This window comes from Mastigoproctus giganteus, chromosome 3 (genome assembly GCF_048544385.1).
Source record: "Mastigoproctus giganteus isolate SK-2022 chromosome 3, ASM4854438v1, whole genome shotgun sequence".
NCBI lineage: Eukaryota > Metazoa > Arthropoda > Arachnida > Uropygi > Thelyphonidae > Mastigoproctus > Mastigoproctus giganteus.
The window spans coordinates 147,703,249-147,723,854 of record NC_143577.1 but is presented as its reverse complement, the minus strand read 5'-3'; the positions used below and the strand labels follow the sequence as shown (position 1 = coordinate 147,723,854).

General features: G+C 36.5%; 1 protein-coding gene across 1 annotated transcript in view; it reads left to right on the top strand.

The window, feature by feature from the left end:
* Positions 1-470: 470 nt before the first annotated feature.
* LOC150088318 (STARD3 N-terminal-like protein) overlaps positions 471-20,606 on the top strand; it is a 115,913-nt gene continuing 95,777 nt past the window's right edge. The window contains exons 1-2 of the mRNA XM_090370713.1: positions 471-611; positions 15,208-15,459. Of these exons, the coding sequence (XP_090226839.1) occupies positions 15,241-15,459 (219 nt within the window). The 5' untranslated portion in view covers positions 471-611; positions 15,208-15,240. The remainder of the gene's footprint in view (positions 612-15,207; positions 15,460-20,606) is intronic.

The window sequence follows — 20,606 nt, the reverse complement described above, 5'->3', positions numbered from 1 at the left end:
GGATGGCCCGCCCCCGTTCTTAAGACACTAAATTTTGAGAAATTTTATGGGCTTTTTCACACTGTGGCCTGGTTAGTCGGTTTTACCAAGCGGTGAATCGTTTTATTTGCCATGGAATACACACAATTTACAGATTCATTGATGAACAGACATGATTTCCCCCCTCCCAGATATCTATTGTTTCACTTTTCAAAAGCCTCGTGTTTTGTTATGTTAAATAGCTTGTTGTAAGGCCTTCCATATCGCAACCAGAATTACAAAGCATTTTTCCGAAATTTGACATTCCGAATGACTGTGCCAACGTTATACGTATAGGTGGCGTTAATCATGTGTTTGTCATGTGCATTTACTATATGCGTTAATGTTGTGGAATTAGCTGTTATATGTGTTTGAGGAAGTGGTCTAAGTTCTTATAATAATGCTTTTTAATTATTTTATGTTTAATTTACGTTGTATTTGATTTCGTTAACGATAAGATATGAGTATGCTAGTCATGACTGTTGGACCAGATCTTTTTCTGTTGACAGAACATTTTCTTATAATTTTTTTTTGCTGAAATCTGTCTGCGAAAGTTTGAAAGCTAAAACTGCATGTATTGGCTGAAATTTGAGGTATGACCTTTGCATTTTCTCAGTGTCTCTGTGTTATATTTGTCATGAACTAACCAACATTTTCCTGTGCGAATATTTGCTTATACAAGTAACTTGTATCTGCTTTGGATTTATATATAATGTAGATTATGGGTACACCTCCAGAGGAAGTGACTTCTTTTGCTTGAATTCGGCCCGAATTTGGCCATGCCCGCAAGCCAGTGACAAGGTGTATCCATAATGTGGAGTCCAGCCTATTTATATATCATAGTCCGTTTTGCGAATGTGTTCTTCCTCCCCTAACGGAGTGTATATACGTCCCTTGTGTGGGCCCTGAAGACAAACAGAAGAATTGGAATAACCCCAGGGGCTCACATCTGGTGAGTATGGGCTTGGCACACCCAGGGTCCTGAGCGGATATCATCATTTTTTCACTTTCTTGGTGATTCCCTTCTATTCTCTCTCGCTCTCTCTCAGGGAAACTCAATTTTTTTTTGGCTGGTGCAGCATGAGCCTCAGGCTTTGTTGCACCATATGGCTACTAATAATAATAACCACCATACCACCACCGTCAGTATGGTGGCTTTCCTGTTTGTTTTGGCATGCTTGTTAAAAAGCAGTTGGAGAGAGAGAATTTGTGGTTTTGTTATTATGAAAAAACTAGCAATTAATATGCCCACCTGACCACGATCTGATTTCAATATTGTTGAAATGGCTGTAAGGCAGACTGTTGGAATAAATTTCTCTATCACTCCATCCCTAAATGGAACAAATATGCACGCACTGTTTGTTTCATTTAGCGTGCGTATGTGATACTTTTTTTTTTTTTATTTAATTTAAAATGGTGTTCTGTTAATTATCATATGCTAAACTTAAAATATCAAATAAAAATGGAGAAACCAGTAATAATAACTTTTTTATCATATTTCTTAAGGTCATTTATCCCCATGTTGAAACACAATTGCTTCCAAAAATGTGGCATCTGGCAGATGTCATGTTTCTATTAGTTCATTGCATTTTGTTTTTGCTAAAGCAGCTAAACCAAAGATCAGTGGCAAGATCATTGACTGATGTCACGCTGATGCCAGTGAGAGTGGGAATTGATTTTAAGAAATATAGACTATTGCTTCCTTGTTAAATGGCAAACAAAAAACTGATTTCTTGTAATTCATTGTATAAACAAAACAGAAAATTAGGTATAATCTTTGAAAGAATTTTGATGGAGAACGTTAAGTGGGAGGATTTGATTTTATTTACATATTAAAAAAAAAAAGCAGCTGTGAAATGGTTTTTTGTTTCATGCTGTAATTTTTAATAAGCAATATTACCACCAATTTTGTTATGTTCTTTTACTTCAAAAAAAAAAAAAGGTGCTAGTTTTTTAACACTGTGAGTAATTAAATATGAATTTATTTTTTTGATCTTAATAGTTATTGCAAATTTAGTATTTAGTATTGGCAAGATTATGCAAGGAAGCAATGTTCGTACAGCACTAGCCAAAAAAAAAAAAATAAATAAATAAATAAAAATAATCCTTCATACACCCATTTCTGCGAGTATTTTGTTAAAACTTTCTTTAAATTTACTGTAACTACTCTCTTCCACAATGCCAGGAGGAAGTTTATTTCACCAATCAATTATCCCTCAGCAAATGCTGATTTTTAATGTCAAATATGTATATATTGGGATATGCCCCAACAGGTTAATGGTTGTCAAGTTATGTACAAACATAATGCAGCTTTGTTATTAAATAGCATAGTTTCAAACTTTTTTTCATTCTATGTATCCCTATAGGACTTGTCTCCATTTAGCCCATACAATATGCAAATCAGAGTGAACTTGCGTGTGTGTGTGTGTTTGCACGCACTTGTACACACACACACACACACACACACTTGTACCCACATAATGTGTGATAAAGCTTCCAGCTCAAGATTCAAAGAAACAAAAAGGTGGTGTTACATCATTTCTCATGAAAAACTGGTTTGAAATCACTTTACCCATCAGTTAGTTTTGAAGTGTGCATCTAACATTCTACCATCATTGCATAAACTGAACATAATTCAAGGGCTTAGTGTCAGACAACGGTAACTACAAAATTGCATTTTTATTTTGAGACAACTTTAGTTTAACTTTATACAAATAACAATACAAATCATGTCATAGAAATGTATTTCTATAATAGTTTACAACTTAGCTTGGGCTATAAGCACATTTCCAGTAAACCAAGGAAATGTGAAATGAATTTTTCTTGGTTAATTTCAAAAATGTTTACTACAAATTGATTTTGTGGTTTATGTCTGACACTAAACCCTCAGATTACTCTCAGCATTCCACCTAAGCCCTCTGTTGAAATTTGTTCTGATTTTTAACATGAAATTTACATACAAAACTTTATTATTTGTGTTACTTTAATGTTATGAATTTGATTAACTTTATTTATAATGAATTTGAAATATTTAAAGCCAATTTTTGCATTCCATTTATTTCATCCCAGACAGAGGAAGCAACAGTAGTGACCAAATCTTTATTGCCCAAACTGCTTTTGATGACTTTACCTCACCAACTTACTTTGGGTTCGAACACTATTGTTGATGTAGTCATGCAGGAAACAACACTATTGTCATTTCCTCCATCATTGCAGTTTGTGAAAACTGTGTCATAATCAGAATTTGAAAACCAATGTGTATTTCAAAAACATTTCAAAATATCCAATGGTCTTTTAACTTACTTTGCCTTAATTGATCGTTATACGCTGATAATCTGATAATAAGCTGACAATCTCCGCATTGATATTAAAAATCTTTTCTTTACTACTTGATTGTTAATTGTTGCAAGATTTGTGGTTTCAAAACTTAAGTATTCTTCTTTCTCAAAGCATGGTGGACATCGAACTGGCCAAGATTTTTAAATTAATTCGTAGCAAATCTTTAAGCGTGTTTTTTTTTTGTTTTTTTTTTATAACTAAAACTCTACAGTAAAGATTAAATACTGTAGAGATAGGATATTCATCCTATCTCTACAGTATTTAATAACCTTAAAAGAGCTATCATTTTAGATTTAATTTCACATAAAATTAAAACTAATTTGTATATTTATCCTAATCACATAATTCTGTTTCATCTAATTCTGATCTTTAAAGGTGGTTTGAGCATATTACAAGATTCAACCATAACCTCTCCTCTCCCTCCCTGTCTTCCTTTCTCTCTCCCCCCCCCCACCATGTCAGTCTGCTTTCAAAAATCCATTCCCCATTTTCAGCCTTTACTGAATATCCCTTTCCAAAGATAATTAAGTCAATACCTCTCAAGAGCACTTTTGGTCCTGACAGCATTCCTGTTTTAAATCAAAATATTTCTAGTGCCTGTTTTATTGTTTATTAATTCACTTTTTCAGTGGACTTTTGAATGGACCTTATACAAACTATTCCTGCTTCTCAAATGCAAAAACCAGTCTCTGAAGGATATTCCTCCTATCTCTCCAATATTTCTTCTTCAGACCTTTAGTTACTTTAGTGCTGTGCCCTTTCCTTCTCATAACAGCCACTAACTAAAGAATTCTGGAGAGATCTGCAGTTACAAATCTTATAACAAAATGTCTAATATTGATTTTCAACACCTTTTATTCAGGTTGATATTATTTGCACTGTTATTGCTTCTGCATTTGATTCTGTCTATGCAAAATCTTTACTAACGCTCTAAAAGGATTTGTGTTACTTCAGACATTAAAATTTTTCACTGATCTTTGGCTGTCAAGGATGCATGCTGTCACCATAAAAAATATTAAATTTTCACCGTGAGTTATTGCTGATATTCCAAAGAAGTCACATTGTCTGCTACATTTGGTTTTTCTTTTTTTTATTGGTCTTATTATTTCAGCATGGAAAGTTGCTGGAGAGGCCTTCATCCTGCAGTGGATCGAAAATGGCTGATGATGATGATGATATTTCAGCATTTCTGGCAATTAATAGAAATGTAATTTCATATGCATATGATGTGTAATATGAAAAGTTTTGCCACATCTTACACTTTACCTTGGTCTAACAGTTATCAGTATTTTATGTGCATTACATTAAAAGAATTTTCATCATATTTGTACTATGAATTAAAAAAAAACCTTGGGCATTTAATACTGTGCTCTACCAGGAGCAGATTAAGAATGAAATAGGCCCCCAGCCATATTTAAATTTGTGGCCCCTTTAATATATATGTCTATAAGCTATTATTATTATTATTATTAGAAATTTTTATCACTACTTTAGAAAATACTTACACTGAAAATGAGGCTCCCCCTCTTCAGGTGAGACTGCCGGCCATGGCCGGTTTGGCTGTAGCGTTAACACTACCCTGGCTCTACTGCACTTACCAGTTGCATGCAGTAGATGAGTTTGAAGTTTTGCCATATTGTATAATGGCATTGGAAATCCTAAAGCTTATTCAGTCTTGAGCTCTCAAGTACTCTTGTCAGAGGTTCAGTGATCTTTACAAATCTGGCATGCTCAACAGGCTGATGAAGGTGATGATGAGTGAAAATATTTACCATTAGTTAAATATTTTAATTAGTGGTAAATACTATCAGACTGAGGAAGTTTTCACACAGTTCTGTGCAGATGGAAAAATCTGGTTCACTGATTGGTATTCATCATATCCAAAGATAATTAAATTGGCATCCATTAAAGTAACGGTATACTGTATTAACTATTACCATCGTACCAAAGCAACACAGATCGAAAGAGCCCAAGTTATAATAAATTACTGCATAATTCCCCACATTATGAATACCGAACTTATGACAATTGTGCATGCAAAATAACATTTTCATGAGTGAACTACATTTGAATATTTTTTCCTGATCAGTAAGAAAAAAGAGAAATTCATTCAACACCAATACTTTGCTGTATTAGTGTTGAATGAATGTAAGAGACTGTATGTGCTCCCAGGTAACTTTAATTTTCATGTTATACTAATGAAATCTACCGTAGATATTTGATTATAACTCGAAACTTTTAATGTTTTCAGAATCAAAGTGTACAGAGTCACCTTATGGGTTATGTCAGGTTTTGACCTCTGAAAAAAATTTATGTTAATAATATTAGTATTAGCAGCGGCAAATGATACAAGAAAGCAAACTTGCATAGCATCAACAAAAATAAAAATTTCACCTATCCATTCCCCCCTCCAGTAGTTTGTCTAGTTCTTCCACAAATTTATTCAAATTATCCACTTCCACAACAACGGATGGAAGCTTGCTGAAGGCAAAAACTTTCACACATCAGTTCTGCTATCATCCTTTCTCAATTTGAATTTATGCTCCCTTATATACATAGTCTGAGCAAGAGGAAGAATTGCATTGGTATTGCTTGCTCAAGCCATTCACAGCCTTAAGCACCTCAATCAGATCACTTCACAGGTGACTAGTTTCCAGATGCTGCAATTTGCAGAACTGAAGCTTTTCTTGGTAAGAGCATCCCTTTGTTCCCCTCACCAATCTCATTGCCCTTCTCTGTACTTATTCCAGCAGCTCTGCATCGATCCTAAAATGAGCCCTCCAGACCTGCATGCAGTACTCAAGGTGCAGCCTGACTATTGGCCATAATATCCCACTCCTGAGTAGTGGGCAGAGATTAGCAGTCTAGGTGTTTCCAGGTTAGATGGTTTCTATTTTAGCTCTAGAGACTAAACATGTTTGGCTGAAACAAGAAGAAGAAATGAATCACTTAAGTTTATTAAGTGGAAATCTGCTGTACACCAATGGAAACAGTGAAAGGAGTGAAGGTGGAGTTGGGTTTCTGGTCCATAAAGATTTTAAAAACAACATTTTGGAATTCAAAAGTACATCACCAAGGGTGTCAAGACTAATACTCAAAATTTCTAAGAGGTACAAGCTAAAGATTATAATGATTTATGCACCAACATCGAGCCATGATGATGAAGAGGTTGAAGAAATGTACACTGAAATTGAGAGTCTTCTAGATGAGCAGAAAACCCACCCCACTATTATTATGGGGGACTTCAATGCTAAGGTTGGAAAAAGGCAAAACAGCGCAGAAAGAGGAACTATAGGAAATTTTGGAATTGGTGAAAGAAATATAAGAGGTGAAAGACTTGTGGAATTTGCAGAATCTCAAGGAATGTCAGTAATGAACACTTTTTTCAAGAAAAGGGTGAACAGAAAGTGGACATGGAAGAGTCCAAATGGATTAACAACTAATGAAATCGACTTCATCCTCACTAACAGAAGATATATTGTGAATGATGTTACCGTCTGAATAAGGTAAATGTTGGAAGTGATCACAGAATGGTAAGATATACACTTGGTATAGATGTAGGAAAGGATAAAACTGACACGAGTAAACAATACAAAGGTCTTTGAAATAACAGAGGAGGAGAAAAAGCAGTATGTACTGGAACTTAAGAACAAGTTTGAGCTTCTGCAGACTGCTCAGGACCAAGATATCGACGAGGAATATTACAACTTTCTGAAAGTGATAAAGCCCAAGAAACCTATAGGGAAACAGAAATCCAAAGAAGAAAAAATTAGTCAAGAAACGCTTGTCACGATGAACCAAAGATGACAAATGAAGAGCAAGAAAAACACTGATAGGGAAAAAATTGAGTATACTGAGTTATGCAAAGCCATTAGAAAGAGACTCAGAGAGGACATAAGAAGATTTAACACAAGAAAAGTAGAACAAGCATTAAGGGAAAACAAAGGATTTAAATCAGCAGCCATGAGCAGTAATACAGAAAGGCAAATGATACTGAAACTGAAGAATAGCGATGGTATACTTATAAACAGCAGAGAAGGCATAATTCAAATAGCAGAAGACTACTATAGAGAATTATACAAGGAGCGAGGGAATGATACCAGCAGTGGTGAAGATGGATTGCAAAGTAGCAACACATACGACATACCCGATATTCTTCCTGATGAGGTAGAACATGCATTGAAGAAAATGAAGAATTGGAAAGCCCCGGCGGAAGATGAAGTTACTGTAGAGTTGTTAAAATTGGGAGGAAGAGACATAACACAAAAACTGGCAAGGCTCTTCACAGAGTGCATTAGAAAAGGTGTGATGCCTAAGCAGTGGAATAATGCAATCATAGTTTTGCTGCATAAGAAAGGAGATAAATCAGAAATTGGAAATTATAGACTAATTAGCTTGTTATCCCATATCTACAAGTTGTTCACAAGGGTCATTACTAACAGATTAGAAAGAATACTTTGATGAGAATCAACCGAAAGAGCAAGCTGGCTTTAGGACAGGATTCTCAACTATGGATCACGTTCACATAATATCACAGCTAATGGAGAAAGCAAATGAATATAAAACACCATTATGCCTGGCATTTGTGGATTATGAAAAGGCATTTGACTCCATACAGCATAAGGCAATGTTTCGGGCACTGGAAAGACAAGGCATAGATACTCCATATATTATGATTTTGAAGAAAATATATGAGAGTGCTACATCCTTTATTAGACTAGACAAAGACAGTAGCAAATTTAAAATCGAGAAAGGAGTGCGACAAGGAGACACAATATCTCCGAAGCTGTTTACTGCTGCCCTTGAGGAAGCTTTCAGAAGATTAGACTGGTCGCAGAAAGGAGTCAATGTGAACGGAGAGTACCTAAACCATTTACGATTTGCAGATGACATTGTGGTCATAAGCCACGATCCCAAAGAATTAGAGGAAAATCTTAATCAGTTATGCACAGTTAGTAAAGATTTTGGACTAAAGATGAATATGGCTAAAACAAAAGTAATGATGAACAAGTATGCCACGGAAAGGGAAATAATGATTGAAGGAGCAGTAATTGAAAAGGTGGAGTCATATACTTATCTGGGACAAGTTATTTGCTGTAATAATAAATGGCTGGAAGTCAAGAGAAGAATAAATTTTGGATGGATAGCATTCAGGAAATATAGTCACATACTGAAGAGCAATATCCCAGTTTGTCTGAAACGTAAAATAATGAATCAATGTATACTCCCCACCATGACTTATGGAAGTGAAACTTGGGCACTCACCAAAAGAATGGAAGAGAAGCTAAGAACTACACAGCGAAGAATGGAAAGAATTATATTGGGAATCAGACTGTTAGATAAGAAGAGAAACACATGGATTAGGCAGCAAACTCAAGTAAAGGACATTCTTATCAAAACTAAAGAACTAAAATGGTCTTGGGCAGGACACATAGCTCGAAGACATGATGACATATGGACTAAGAAAATAACAGAATGGTACCCAAGAGGAGCTAGAAGAAAACCTGGAAGACAAAGGCGGAGATGGATAGATGAAATTCATGAGTTTTTGAGTAGTAAATGGAGGCCAGTGCTCAAAACAGAAGGAACTGGAAAGTTGCTGGAAAGGCCTTCATCCTGCAGTGGATTGAAAATGGCTGATGATGATGATTTTGGCAGATGTGAACATTGGTAGGGGGATTGCAGTAATTGTTTCTGTGCTAATTATATTTCTGATTTGCCTATTGATTAGTACTTTTCAGTTTTTGAAGGGTGTAAATTGTCAAAGGTTTAAATTATCTTGTAAGCTTTTCATTGTTATCATTAGCCATATTGTGCAAGGAAACCTGAAGCTTTTGCTGCACCAGCCAAAAAAAAAAAAACATTCCTGAGAGAGAGAGAGAGAGAGAGAGAGAGAGAAGCAGAAAGGAATCACCAAGAAAGAAAAGAATGATGATATCCAGCTCATGACTGTGGGTGTGCCAAGCCCATACTCATTAGATGTGAGCCCCTGGGGTTCTTTTTCTATAAGATTGTTTGTGATCTCTTAATGGAGACTGAACTTGGGTTTCTGTTACTGTCAACCTCATAGTGGGGGACAGTGGTATAGTATATAATATCAGGTCTCAGGCTTGCTACAGCAGCAATTCTGTGGTGTGTTGCAGTGATCCATTTCAGTGAATTTGATCTTGAAGGACCAGTGCCCTATAAGCAGGGCAGTTGCAAATGTGCCAGGTATAAAGTTTTTGGTCTTGTAGTTGATGTGTTTTATGTTAGGTAGGAATTTCTGGTGTTGACTCCATTTGTTTTCCTTATCTGAGTATGTTTTCCAGGTGTCACTTAGTTTGGTAAGTGTCCGTTCTTTTTATATTTGTTTCTAGATCTAGATTAATTCTGAGAATATCAGTAGGCTTTGACCTGTGGAGATGGCAGCTGGAGGCTGTATAAATAATTATGAAGTTAGTAAGCCCCCCAACTAGTATTTATTAAAGTGCATGCGTGGACATGGTTTGGTAATGTACACATGACGGTTAGCAGTATCTGTTGTCACATATTGCTGAGTCTCCGTTAACTATGATGTTAGGTACCAGTTGCATACATAATCTATATATAAGAAGAAAAAAAAAATCGACAGAGGAACATCAAGGTTTTGCCTTTGTTGCCCAGTAATTCTGGTGTAAAATCTGTAAAAGTCTTATATTTATCTGCCATTTCTGCCGAATGCTGAGAGAACATGAGTTTGCTTTTTAGGATGACTTGTTTGTTTATAAACTGTCACATGGGATACTGAATGACTCTGATAGTTCATAATAAAGGGCCAGGTTGCACTCTGTTTTTGTTTACTTTAAGTGGGGGGACTTAATTTATGCAGTGCACTCCATGTGGTCAAATTTGTAGGGCTGCATTTGAGGTTGTTTAAATTTCTCATCTGGAATTTACAGTGATAAGCAGCATTAAATGATTGTTGTGTATGTGTGACTAAGCCTTCCAGTATAATATCCAGCTGTAGCCACCATGGATTTTAAATCAGAGAGTATTAATAATTATTCTGAATAGAAAGAATTTAGTGTAAGAGGATCTTCTGTCAAAACATAAGCATATGATGCAAGGAAGCACGTTTAAACAGAATCGCCCAAAAAAAAAAAAAGTCTTCCCACTTCACCCATCCATTCACTCCAAAAGTTTGTCGAGTTCTTCCTTCAATTTATTTAAGATATCAACTTCTACAACGACAGATGGAAGTTTGTTCCAATAATCATCCACCTGCTAGCTAAAGGAAAATTGCTGCACATCTTGTCTGCAACTGTCTTTCCTCAATTTGAATCTATGACCCTGCAGGTGCGTAATCTGAGCCAGAGGAAGAATCCCATCAGCATTGAGCTTGCTCTAACCATTCAAGGCCTCATACACCTCAATCAGATCACCTTGCAGGTGATCTGATTGAGGTGTATGAGGGCTTAGGCTCTCACAGAGCCTAATCCCTCAGGCTCTGCAATTTGCAGAATTTAAGCCTTTCTTGGTAAGAACAACCCTTTGTTCCTCTCACCTGTCTCGTTTGCCCTTCTCTGTACTCGTTCCAGCAGCTCTACATCCTTCCTAAAATTAGGCCTCCATATCTGTATACAGAACTCAAGGTGTTGCCTGACCAACACCTTATACAAAGGGATAATCACCTGCTTATTTATCCCTACTAGCAAAATTCCTGTATATCATTGACAAGACCACTTGGGCTGTTCTGAGCCTGCATGCACTGCTCAGAAAACTTCTTATCTGGTTGCACAATAACCCCACATGTACTTTTTCATTCTTCACTACCCTGAACCTGGTTTTGGCGCATTATAGCCCTAGTTGCTAATGTGCCAGTAAAACCCAACAACCAACCAACTACCCTGAGCGTAGTACTACACAGTTGGGATGTTACTCTGGGGTCACTGCTATCCATATGCAGTACTTTCTTTTGTCAGTGTTAAACTTAATTTGCCACCTCTCATCCCAACTATTCTAGATCCTGTTATAACAACCCAGCCAACCTTCGTATCATCTGTAAACTTGGATATTAAGCCTGTTATACCTTCATCAATATCATTGATAAATACAGAAAACAACTATGTGCCCAACACGGAACCCTGGGGGACTCCACCAATAACATTAATCCATGAAGTGCAGTGTCCGTTGATTGCCACTCTGTCTTCTCCTACTCAGCCATACCTTTATCCATTGTAGCAACTTACCCTTAATGCCATACTGCTCCAATTTGTATGGCAGTCTTTTATGTGCAACAATATCAAAAGCTTTCCAAGAAATCCAAGTATATGATATCAAAATTATTTTTTGTGTCCAATTCCTTTGTGACCACATCATAGCATCCAATCAAATTGGTCAGAGAAGACTTTCCCTTAACAAACTCGTGCTGTGTCTGAGACACAGATGCAGTCTTGTTTAGATGATCCTGTAATGCTTTTTAATCAGTGACTCACTTATTTTTCCTGGAACGTAAATTAAAATAAAAGGCCCATAATTACTTTTGTCACCATTTGATCCCCCTATGTGGATACATTTGCACATCTCCAGTCAATGGGGACCTCAGTTGAATTCAGATATGCTCTCATAATAGTGGCTAAGGGTTTGCTTACTTCCTTTGCTGCTGCCTCCTTTAATATAACTGGACAGTTCCCATTCACCTCAATTATCTTTCTTATGTTTAACTTCAACATCTTATCCTCCACTTTGCTCTGATTATTACAAAATCCTTTAGCTCCCTGTTAGAGTTTGATAAACCTCTGACATTCCCCTCCCTAAATAACTCCTCATATGTGAATGTAGATGCAGAATACTCATTGTTTGTCAACTATCTGAGTGGGATTATCAACAGTCAAACCATCAATATCAGGTGGACAAATCTGATTCATCAACTTCTTTCTCGAGTTCACATAAGTAAAGAAGTCTTTGCTGGTCCTCTTTGGATCCTTTGCGAAAAAAAGATTTATTGTAATCTACCTTCGCTTGCCTAACCTCCTTTATGACTTGATTAGAGACTAGCTTATATCTATCATAGGCTGCTGTGTCACTTGATAATTTGTGCCCCATTCATATTTCTTCTCTGCCATAAGTCTCATTAGTTCATTTGACATCCATTTAGGCCTAAACCTTGAACAGTATTTCTTAGTTGGAACAAAAAGCCTAGTAGCTTCCAGGATTAATTCCTTGAATGCTTCTCATTTAGAATTTGCTGTTGGTAACATCATCAGTTGGTCCCACCATACAGAATTTAAAAATGTGAGACCACTATAGCAGCCCTTACGAAAGCAAAAACCCTTTCCTTTATCCTTGATGGTAGTTACATCTTTAATTTAATTCCACATCATCACACTGTAATCACTGCCACCTAGTGGTTCCTTTATCTGCAGATTCTTAATGCATGGATAATCAGATCAAGAATATTATTCCCTCTGATTGCCTTTCGAACATACTGCTATAGCAGTATGTTCGAAAGGATGATTGGTTGGATGATTTATTGGATGATTGTTTTATATAGAAAACAATCATCCAATAAATCCACATAAGTCTTGCTAGTGTGCAAATGACCAACCCACAAGTTCAAGTCACTATCTAGGAAGTTAAAATCCCCCATTGTAAGACATTCTGATTTACTGGGCCACTATTTCTCAGTACAGTGGTTTGTTCATCACAAACAACATTAGGCCTAAAACATCACCTATGCTCATTTTTCCTTTGCCACTGTTTATGTTATACCATAATGACTCAACATTTCACTGTCCCCCATGTGTCAACTGGCTGCACTGCCTTAGATTTTGTGTTCCTTGATTAACCGCTCTTCCCTTCCTATCCTTTCTGTACACATTGTACTCCCCAAATTCCAATTTTGCATTCCTTATATCTGTGTGACACCATGTTTCTGATATCCCAACAATATGCTCCTTCAGTGTCTTGACCAGCACTTCAAATTTATTTACTAGCTTTGTGTACATCCAGCATTGGTGTACATGCACCTCTTCTTGCTCTTAGTTAACCTAACACACTCCATGTATTTTATTGTTCCGTGATAACTCTCATCAGTTCTTGAAATCCCCAGCAACTTGCTTTCCAAGTGCTGCTCATTCCGATAGAAGCAGTGAAAGAATTACTTTCACCTCTGCTTGCAGCTACTATTAATCTATTAGTCTGTAAACTCCCCAGGCTAGCAGTGTTCCAACCTGCCTAACACTGCCTTGATAGCATCATCAAATATTCTTGCACCCTTTCTATTTAAGTGTGTCCTATTCTTGTAGAAACAATCTCCCCTGTTAACAAGCACAAACCATGCTGAGAAAAATTCTTCCCATGAGCTTTGCACAATCTCTCCATGGCTGAATTGTTTGACAAGGCTCTCATCATATACTCCCTCCTGTCATGTTTTTGCACAATTGCAGACACTCTCAAATTTAACCTTTTTTTTCAAAATTGACCTGTACTTGTTAAGTAAGTCTACAGATCTCCTACTCATAATGTTATTAGTGCCAATGTGCACAACAATATTAATTTTTGTGCCCTTAAAACATATCTGCTCTACAACATCATGAACTTTTGCCCCTTGCAGCCATACCTTGGTCCTATTCCATCTGTCCTTTTTGCATAATATATTTCCCGCCTCCCTGACAATAACTAGCTCCTCTGCACCCAGAGCATTCTGCCCTGATGGTTGTTGCTGTGTTATCTGGCGCACAAGAGTGAGCTCTGGCATTGAGTTGGGCAGCTGAGAGTTTGATGGGGCCCCCATTTTAATTCCTTCAAGGGCATCTACCCTACTTTACAAACTCTCAGAGAAGCCCATTAGATCACTGAGTTGGCACCTAATTTCTTGACACTTTGTGCACCTAGATAGCACACGCAAAGATATTATCCTTGGCTAGATCATGTTCTGTTCCAGAAAGGTCTGCAAACATTTCACAAGTTGCAAATTTTTTTATATTGTGATGCATTGAAGAATTGCCCCTTTCTTTTCTCCCCTGAGCCACAGCACTCCCATTGCTTTGTGCACGTTGCTTTGCTTCTCTAGTCTGGGGCATGATTTGTATTTAAATATGATGTAATTAATTAACAATGAAAATTCATAAGGTTAATAAAAGGGGCTCACATCTGGTGAATATGGGCTTGACACACCCAGGGTCTTGAGCTGGATATCATTCTGCTCTTTCTTGGTGATTTCCCCCCCCCCCTCTCTGAGGATAACTCTTTGGCTGGTGCAGCATAAGCTTCAGGCTTCCTTGCACCACACGGCTAATAATAATAAGTTAGGTTAGTTTAGTTCATCTGTACACTTCTTTATCTACTGTAACAATTGTTCTTCACTCTCAACACTAAAATCACCTACTCTAATTTTTTTAGAACACTACATATCAAAATGTTCTTAGACAAATAAAATAAGAGCAGATGAGGATACTGCACTCTAAAATCTAAACAGAAACTGAAATCATAACAAGGACAGAATAAAATTCTGGGAATCAACAGCGAACCAGAATGCAACAATGTGAAATGAGTAGAATTGTAACATGATTAGTCACTTCATGTGGATGACTACTATCCTCCTAGCCAATTTGTATGCAAAATACTCAGAAAACTACTACCTGACCTTGATTCACACACAAATAATAAATTAGCTTAAGATAGGAAGGTACTGAGAGCTGCACAGCTGAAAATGCAGTTACTGTTTATTGGCGCCATTTTTAAAATTTCGTGGATGACTATTGTCATCCACATGACTACTGGAGGATTAAATCAAGATTAGTGAAATCCCCTTGGAGAATGTTTTACTATTTTATTTTACAATAAACATGTTTGTGTTATTTTTATTAAACATTTGCTATTTTTCAGGTCATAATCAAAACACCTTGAAGATTATTCCAAATGGGTCTTTCTCATACGAAACCTATGCCTGAATTTCCTCCTCTTGTAAGAGTAAATTATCATTCAATTAATAGTCCCCCTATGGATGCCTCAACATCTGAGACACTCAGTGTTGGAACTTCACTTGATGGTAGGATGTCAGCTGTTAGAAGATTCTTCTGCCTTCTGACAACATTTGATTTACTTTTTACTGTATTACTTTGGATAATTAGCGTAATGGTAAGTTATTAAATAAGCTTTGCATTTATCAATTTCTTTGTATCTTTTCCCTTCTAAATTATGTATCTGAGATGACAGTTTTAAGATAGTTGAAGCTCTTTATAGTGACCCTCTTTTTAACATCCCAACACGTTATAACGTCCTATGTGGTTGCCAATTTTTCGTTAACATAATGCTATTTTACATTCAGTATAACAACCTTGAAAATAAAACGGTTTCTCTATAATGATCCATAAATTTTTACCTCTTAATCTGAATTTTTACTTTCTTATTACAGTATTTGTGTTTGAAAATGACAGAAAGCTTCAAATATATTCAATAATTGCAGCCTTACTGTTAGAAATCATTTTTTAAGATTTCCCATGCTCTTTTCTCATGGTGCAGTAATCAAATGAACATCATCCAGAAGTCAGTTAGTGTATGTTTATTGGTATGGCTACAAGAATGCAGATAGCTTTGCCAGTCACAGATAAAAAGGATTTTTACAAGCTCTAGATAATGGTGCACATTCTAAGACTGACATCACCAAACAATTCCACATTCCTTTGAATACTCTCTTCACTGTTCTGAAAGATCAGTAATTTCGGAATGGATGATGATGCGTGCAAAAAAAAGTTCCCGAAGATGGTAACCTTTTAAAAGCTAAGGCAGAATCATTTGCGCATCAAATGGATATTGAAGTACAGTAGAGAGTCATTTATCTGGAATAATTGATGTCAGACCTCTTCCGGATAGCCAAATTTTCTGGATAATTGAATAGGAAAATTTTCCGGATAATTTTTCTAGTAAGATTAAATAAATTTAATCTTATCTTATGATTAAATTAAATAAGATTAATTAAATAAAAAAAAATTATAAACCAATCTCGGAAAACAGAAACATCCATCCAGGCATTTTTATGATTTTTATACAAAACAGGAAAATTAGAAAGATTATTAAATGATCTCTCTTTTTTTGACTTACCGATAATGAGCACGGGCAATCTGCATGTCCCAGTGGCATTTTCACACAGTGCAATTGTAACTCGCTCTTTTCTCATTGTAAAACCTGGAGTAGGCATTTCTCTTTTAGTGTCTAGGGTTTTTCTCTGTAATGATTTCCATAATAAGCCAATCTCATCAACATTATCAACGTTTTTTTTCTCTTAATTTGCTATAACTGAAGAAAACTTACTTTTCAAAGGACACCGCTGCCGATTCGTCTGCAGAAAGTTTCTCACCTTGAATACCTAGTTGATGTATACCATGTCTGTTTAAAGTTTTTCAGCCAACCTGTGCTTGCCTTAAAATCTTCATTACCTATTAATTTTCGATTAAAATCCAATGCTTTTTCACCCAATAATAGGCCAGACTCTGGTTCACCTAAACTTTACTTCTGAAGAAACCACAAATAAAGTGCACTCTCTAAAGTGGCATTTTCAGGTTTAGAAGTCGTCTTTTTCCTTCTATATCCTCCTTCACTCTCCATAATCTACACAAATTTTGTTATAGCATTGGAATTTTTCTTGATGTCGTAAATTGTTGAAGTCCCAACATTAAACTCTTTGGAGAGATTTCCTAAATTTTCACCTTTCCTAATTCTATTAATAATTTCCGTTTTTCGTTGCAGTGTTAAACCTACACGTTTTCTTTTCATTCGCATTCTACCATAAAAAAATTGAGAAAAATAATAAATCACACAGTTTCAGGGCGATATTATTCTTACTGAATCTGGAGCTAAACTAATCTGAAACACACTCATGGTTTCCAAGAAAACCCCATAGTCTCTGTGATATTTTTCTAAAGCACATTTCTGAAGCTCACACAGAATTCCAGAGGTCACAACCATAAAACAATTTGCAGTTTTTGGTTTATTGAGCTTTTTGTGTGTACGATCTGTTATAAATGAGTAGTAAACTTGATCTTTCACTTATTATAATCAAATTTCAGTTTGCAACCGTGACCACTATAACCAGAGCTTACTGTACTACCGTTAATAAAAAAAAAAGAACGATCAACCTTTCAAATTATTCTGGATAACTAGAACTATAAGGCTACTTATAAAGTACAATATACATTATCAGGCAACACAGAAGCCTATGGCAGATATAAGCTAGTCTGTAATCATGTCACAAAAGAGGTTAGGTAGGCGAAGGCAGATTACGAGAAATCTTTGGCAAAGGATGCTAAGAAAAACAGCAAGGATTTCTTCACTTATATAAACTCTAAAAGGAAGGGGATAATTCAGATTGGTCCACTTGATATTGATGGTTTGACTGTTGATGATCCTGCTCAGATAGTAAACAAACTGAATGAGTATTTTGCATCTACATTCACACATGAGGAGTTATTAAGGATTGAAAATGCCAGAAAGTTATCATATTGTAGTAGGGTGCTTAATAATTTTGTAATAACTGAGAGCAAAGTGGAGAAGAAATTGTTGAAATTAAACATAAGAAAAGCACCTGGGGTGGATGGAATCTATCCAGTTATATTAAAGGAGGTGGCAAAGGAAGTAAGCAAACCCTCAACCATAATTATGAGAGCATTGTTGGAATCAGGGGAGGTCCCCACAGACTGGAGATGTGCAAATGTATTCCCAGTTCACAAAGGGGGATCGAATGGTGACACGAGTAATTACAGACCAGTTAGTTTAACTTCTGTTCCGGGTAAAATAATGGAGCCACTGGTTAAAGATGCATTGCAGGATCATCTGGACAAGACTGCAGCAATAATTCAGACACGGCATGGGTTTGTTAAGGGAAAGACTTGTCTGACAAATTTGATTGGATATTATGATGTGTTTACAAAGAAACTGGATGCAAAAAATAATTTTGATATCATATACTTGTATTTCAGGAAAGATTTTGACTCTGTTGCACATGGAAGACTACTGTACAAATTGGAACAGAATGGTATTAAGGGTAAGTTGCTACAATGGATAAAAGGATGGTTGAGTGGGAGAAGACAGGGTGGTAATCAATGGGCGCTGCTCTTCGTGGACTAATGTTATTAGTGGAGTCCCACAGGGTTTGGTGTTGGGTCCACTGTTGTTTTGTATATTTATCAATGATATTGATGAAGGTATATCAGGCTTAGTGTCGAAGTTTGCAGATGGTACAAAGGTTGGCAGGGTTGTTAATGACAGTAATGGCAGTGTGCTACTGCAACAGGATCTACAAAATTTGGGAAGATGGGCTGAGAAGTGGCAACTGAAGTTTAACATTGACAAATGCAAAGTACTGCATATGGGTAGAAGTAACCCGAGAGGAATGTACCAACTGTGTAGTACTACACTTAGGGTGGTAAAAATGAAAAAGACTTGGGAGTAATTGTGCAGTCAGATATGAAGTTTTCTGAGCAATGCAGACAGGCTGCCAGAGCAGGTCATGGGGTTTTGTCAATGATATACAGGAATTTTGCTAATAGGGAAAAGGAGGTGATTGTCCCTCTGTATAAGGCAATGGTCAGGCCACACCTTGAGTACTGCATACAGGTCTGGAGGCCTCATTTTAGGAAGGATGTAGATTTGCTTGAGCGTGTACAGAGACGGGCAACAAGATTGATGAGGGGAATGAAGGGATCCTCTTACCAAGAGAGGCTGAAGTTCTGCAAATTGCAGCGGCTGGAGACTAGGCACCTGTGAGGTGATCTGATTGAGGTGTATAAGGCCTTGAATGGGTTGAGCTTGCTGGATTCTGATGGGATTCTTCCACTTGTTCAGATTACGAACCTAAGGGGGCATAAATTCAAATTGAGGCAAGACATCTGTAGAATAGATGTGCGGTTGTGGAAGTGGATAGGTTAAATAAATTTAAGGAGGAACTGGACAAACATTTAGCGGGAATGGTTGTGTGAATTTTTTTTTTTTTTTTGGCTGATGCTACGTAAGCTCATACACTTGCTTTCTTGCATCACATGCCACAATTACATTTTACTATTACATTTAATACAGTACAACTGATCTACTGTATTTAAAAGTTTGTTACAAAGGAATGGAAGGAAAATCATTTAAATGTTTTGCAGACATACAATGACATTTTCAATGCTGATAAAACTGGACTTTTTTTTTTTTTTTTTTTTAATTGCTTCTGGATAAAACACTTATATTTAAAGGTGAGAAATGTAGTGGCAGGAAAAAAGACCAAACAACAGTTTACCATTCTCCTAGCAGCAAACATGACTAGCATAGAGAAGCTTCCTCCTTTAATCATTAGAAAAGCCCAGAAGACACTATGCTTTAAAGGTTTGAAGACATTACTATGTATCAAGCAAACCAAAAGCATGGATGACATCACAAATCTACGAAAAATGGATCAGGCTTAAATTGCAGGATGAGTGAGGAGAATGGAAAAATTTTGCTTTTTGTGGATAACTGCACTCCTCATTGTCAAGTAAATAACCTATGTGCAATCACTGTCGAGTAGCTACCACCAAATGTGACATCACTTCTTCAGCTAGTTGATCAAGATGTGATCCAGATTTTTAAGAAAACTACCGAAGAATGCTATTAAATAAAATTGTGCTATGTATTGAAAAGTTCGTTTTTTCTTGGATACAATCCTATTAATAGTAGAATGATGACGGTTAGACTTCAGAACCAGCCAGTAAATCTCACAGTTTTAGTTGCATATGCACCGACATCAACATCCACAGATGAAGATATGGACTTTTATTATGAAAATCTCCAATCAGCTCTCGATCCAGTCCCAAAAAAGGATGTTTTGATACTCGTGGGTGATTTTAATACAAAAGTAGGCAAGACAGTTCCTTCTAGTTTGGAATGTAGGAGGTTTGGTCTTGACACTAGAAATGAATGGGGTGAAAGTTTAATTGAATTTTGTCATCTGAACAGTCTTGTCATATGTAACACCTGCTTTCAGCAACACCTGAGAAGGCTCTACACAAAGAAATCTCGTGATCATAAAACAAGGAATCAACTTGATTACATCCTTATGCAGCAAAGGTAGTGTTCCAGTGTAATCACAGCAAAAACACTTCCTGCAGCAGATTGTGGCAGTGATCATCAGCTACTCCACATCATTCTCAAGCTGAAGCTGAAAAAGATCACTAATAAGGTTTTCCCTAGACCAGGGGTGGCCAACTTAATTTGTGATGTGATCTACTTTTTTTCTTCAAAATGTGCCATGATCTACCATCTCAAGAATT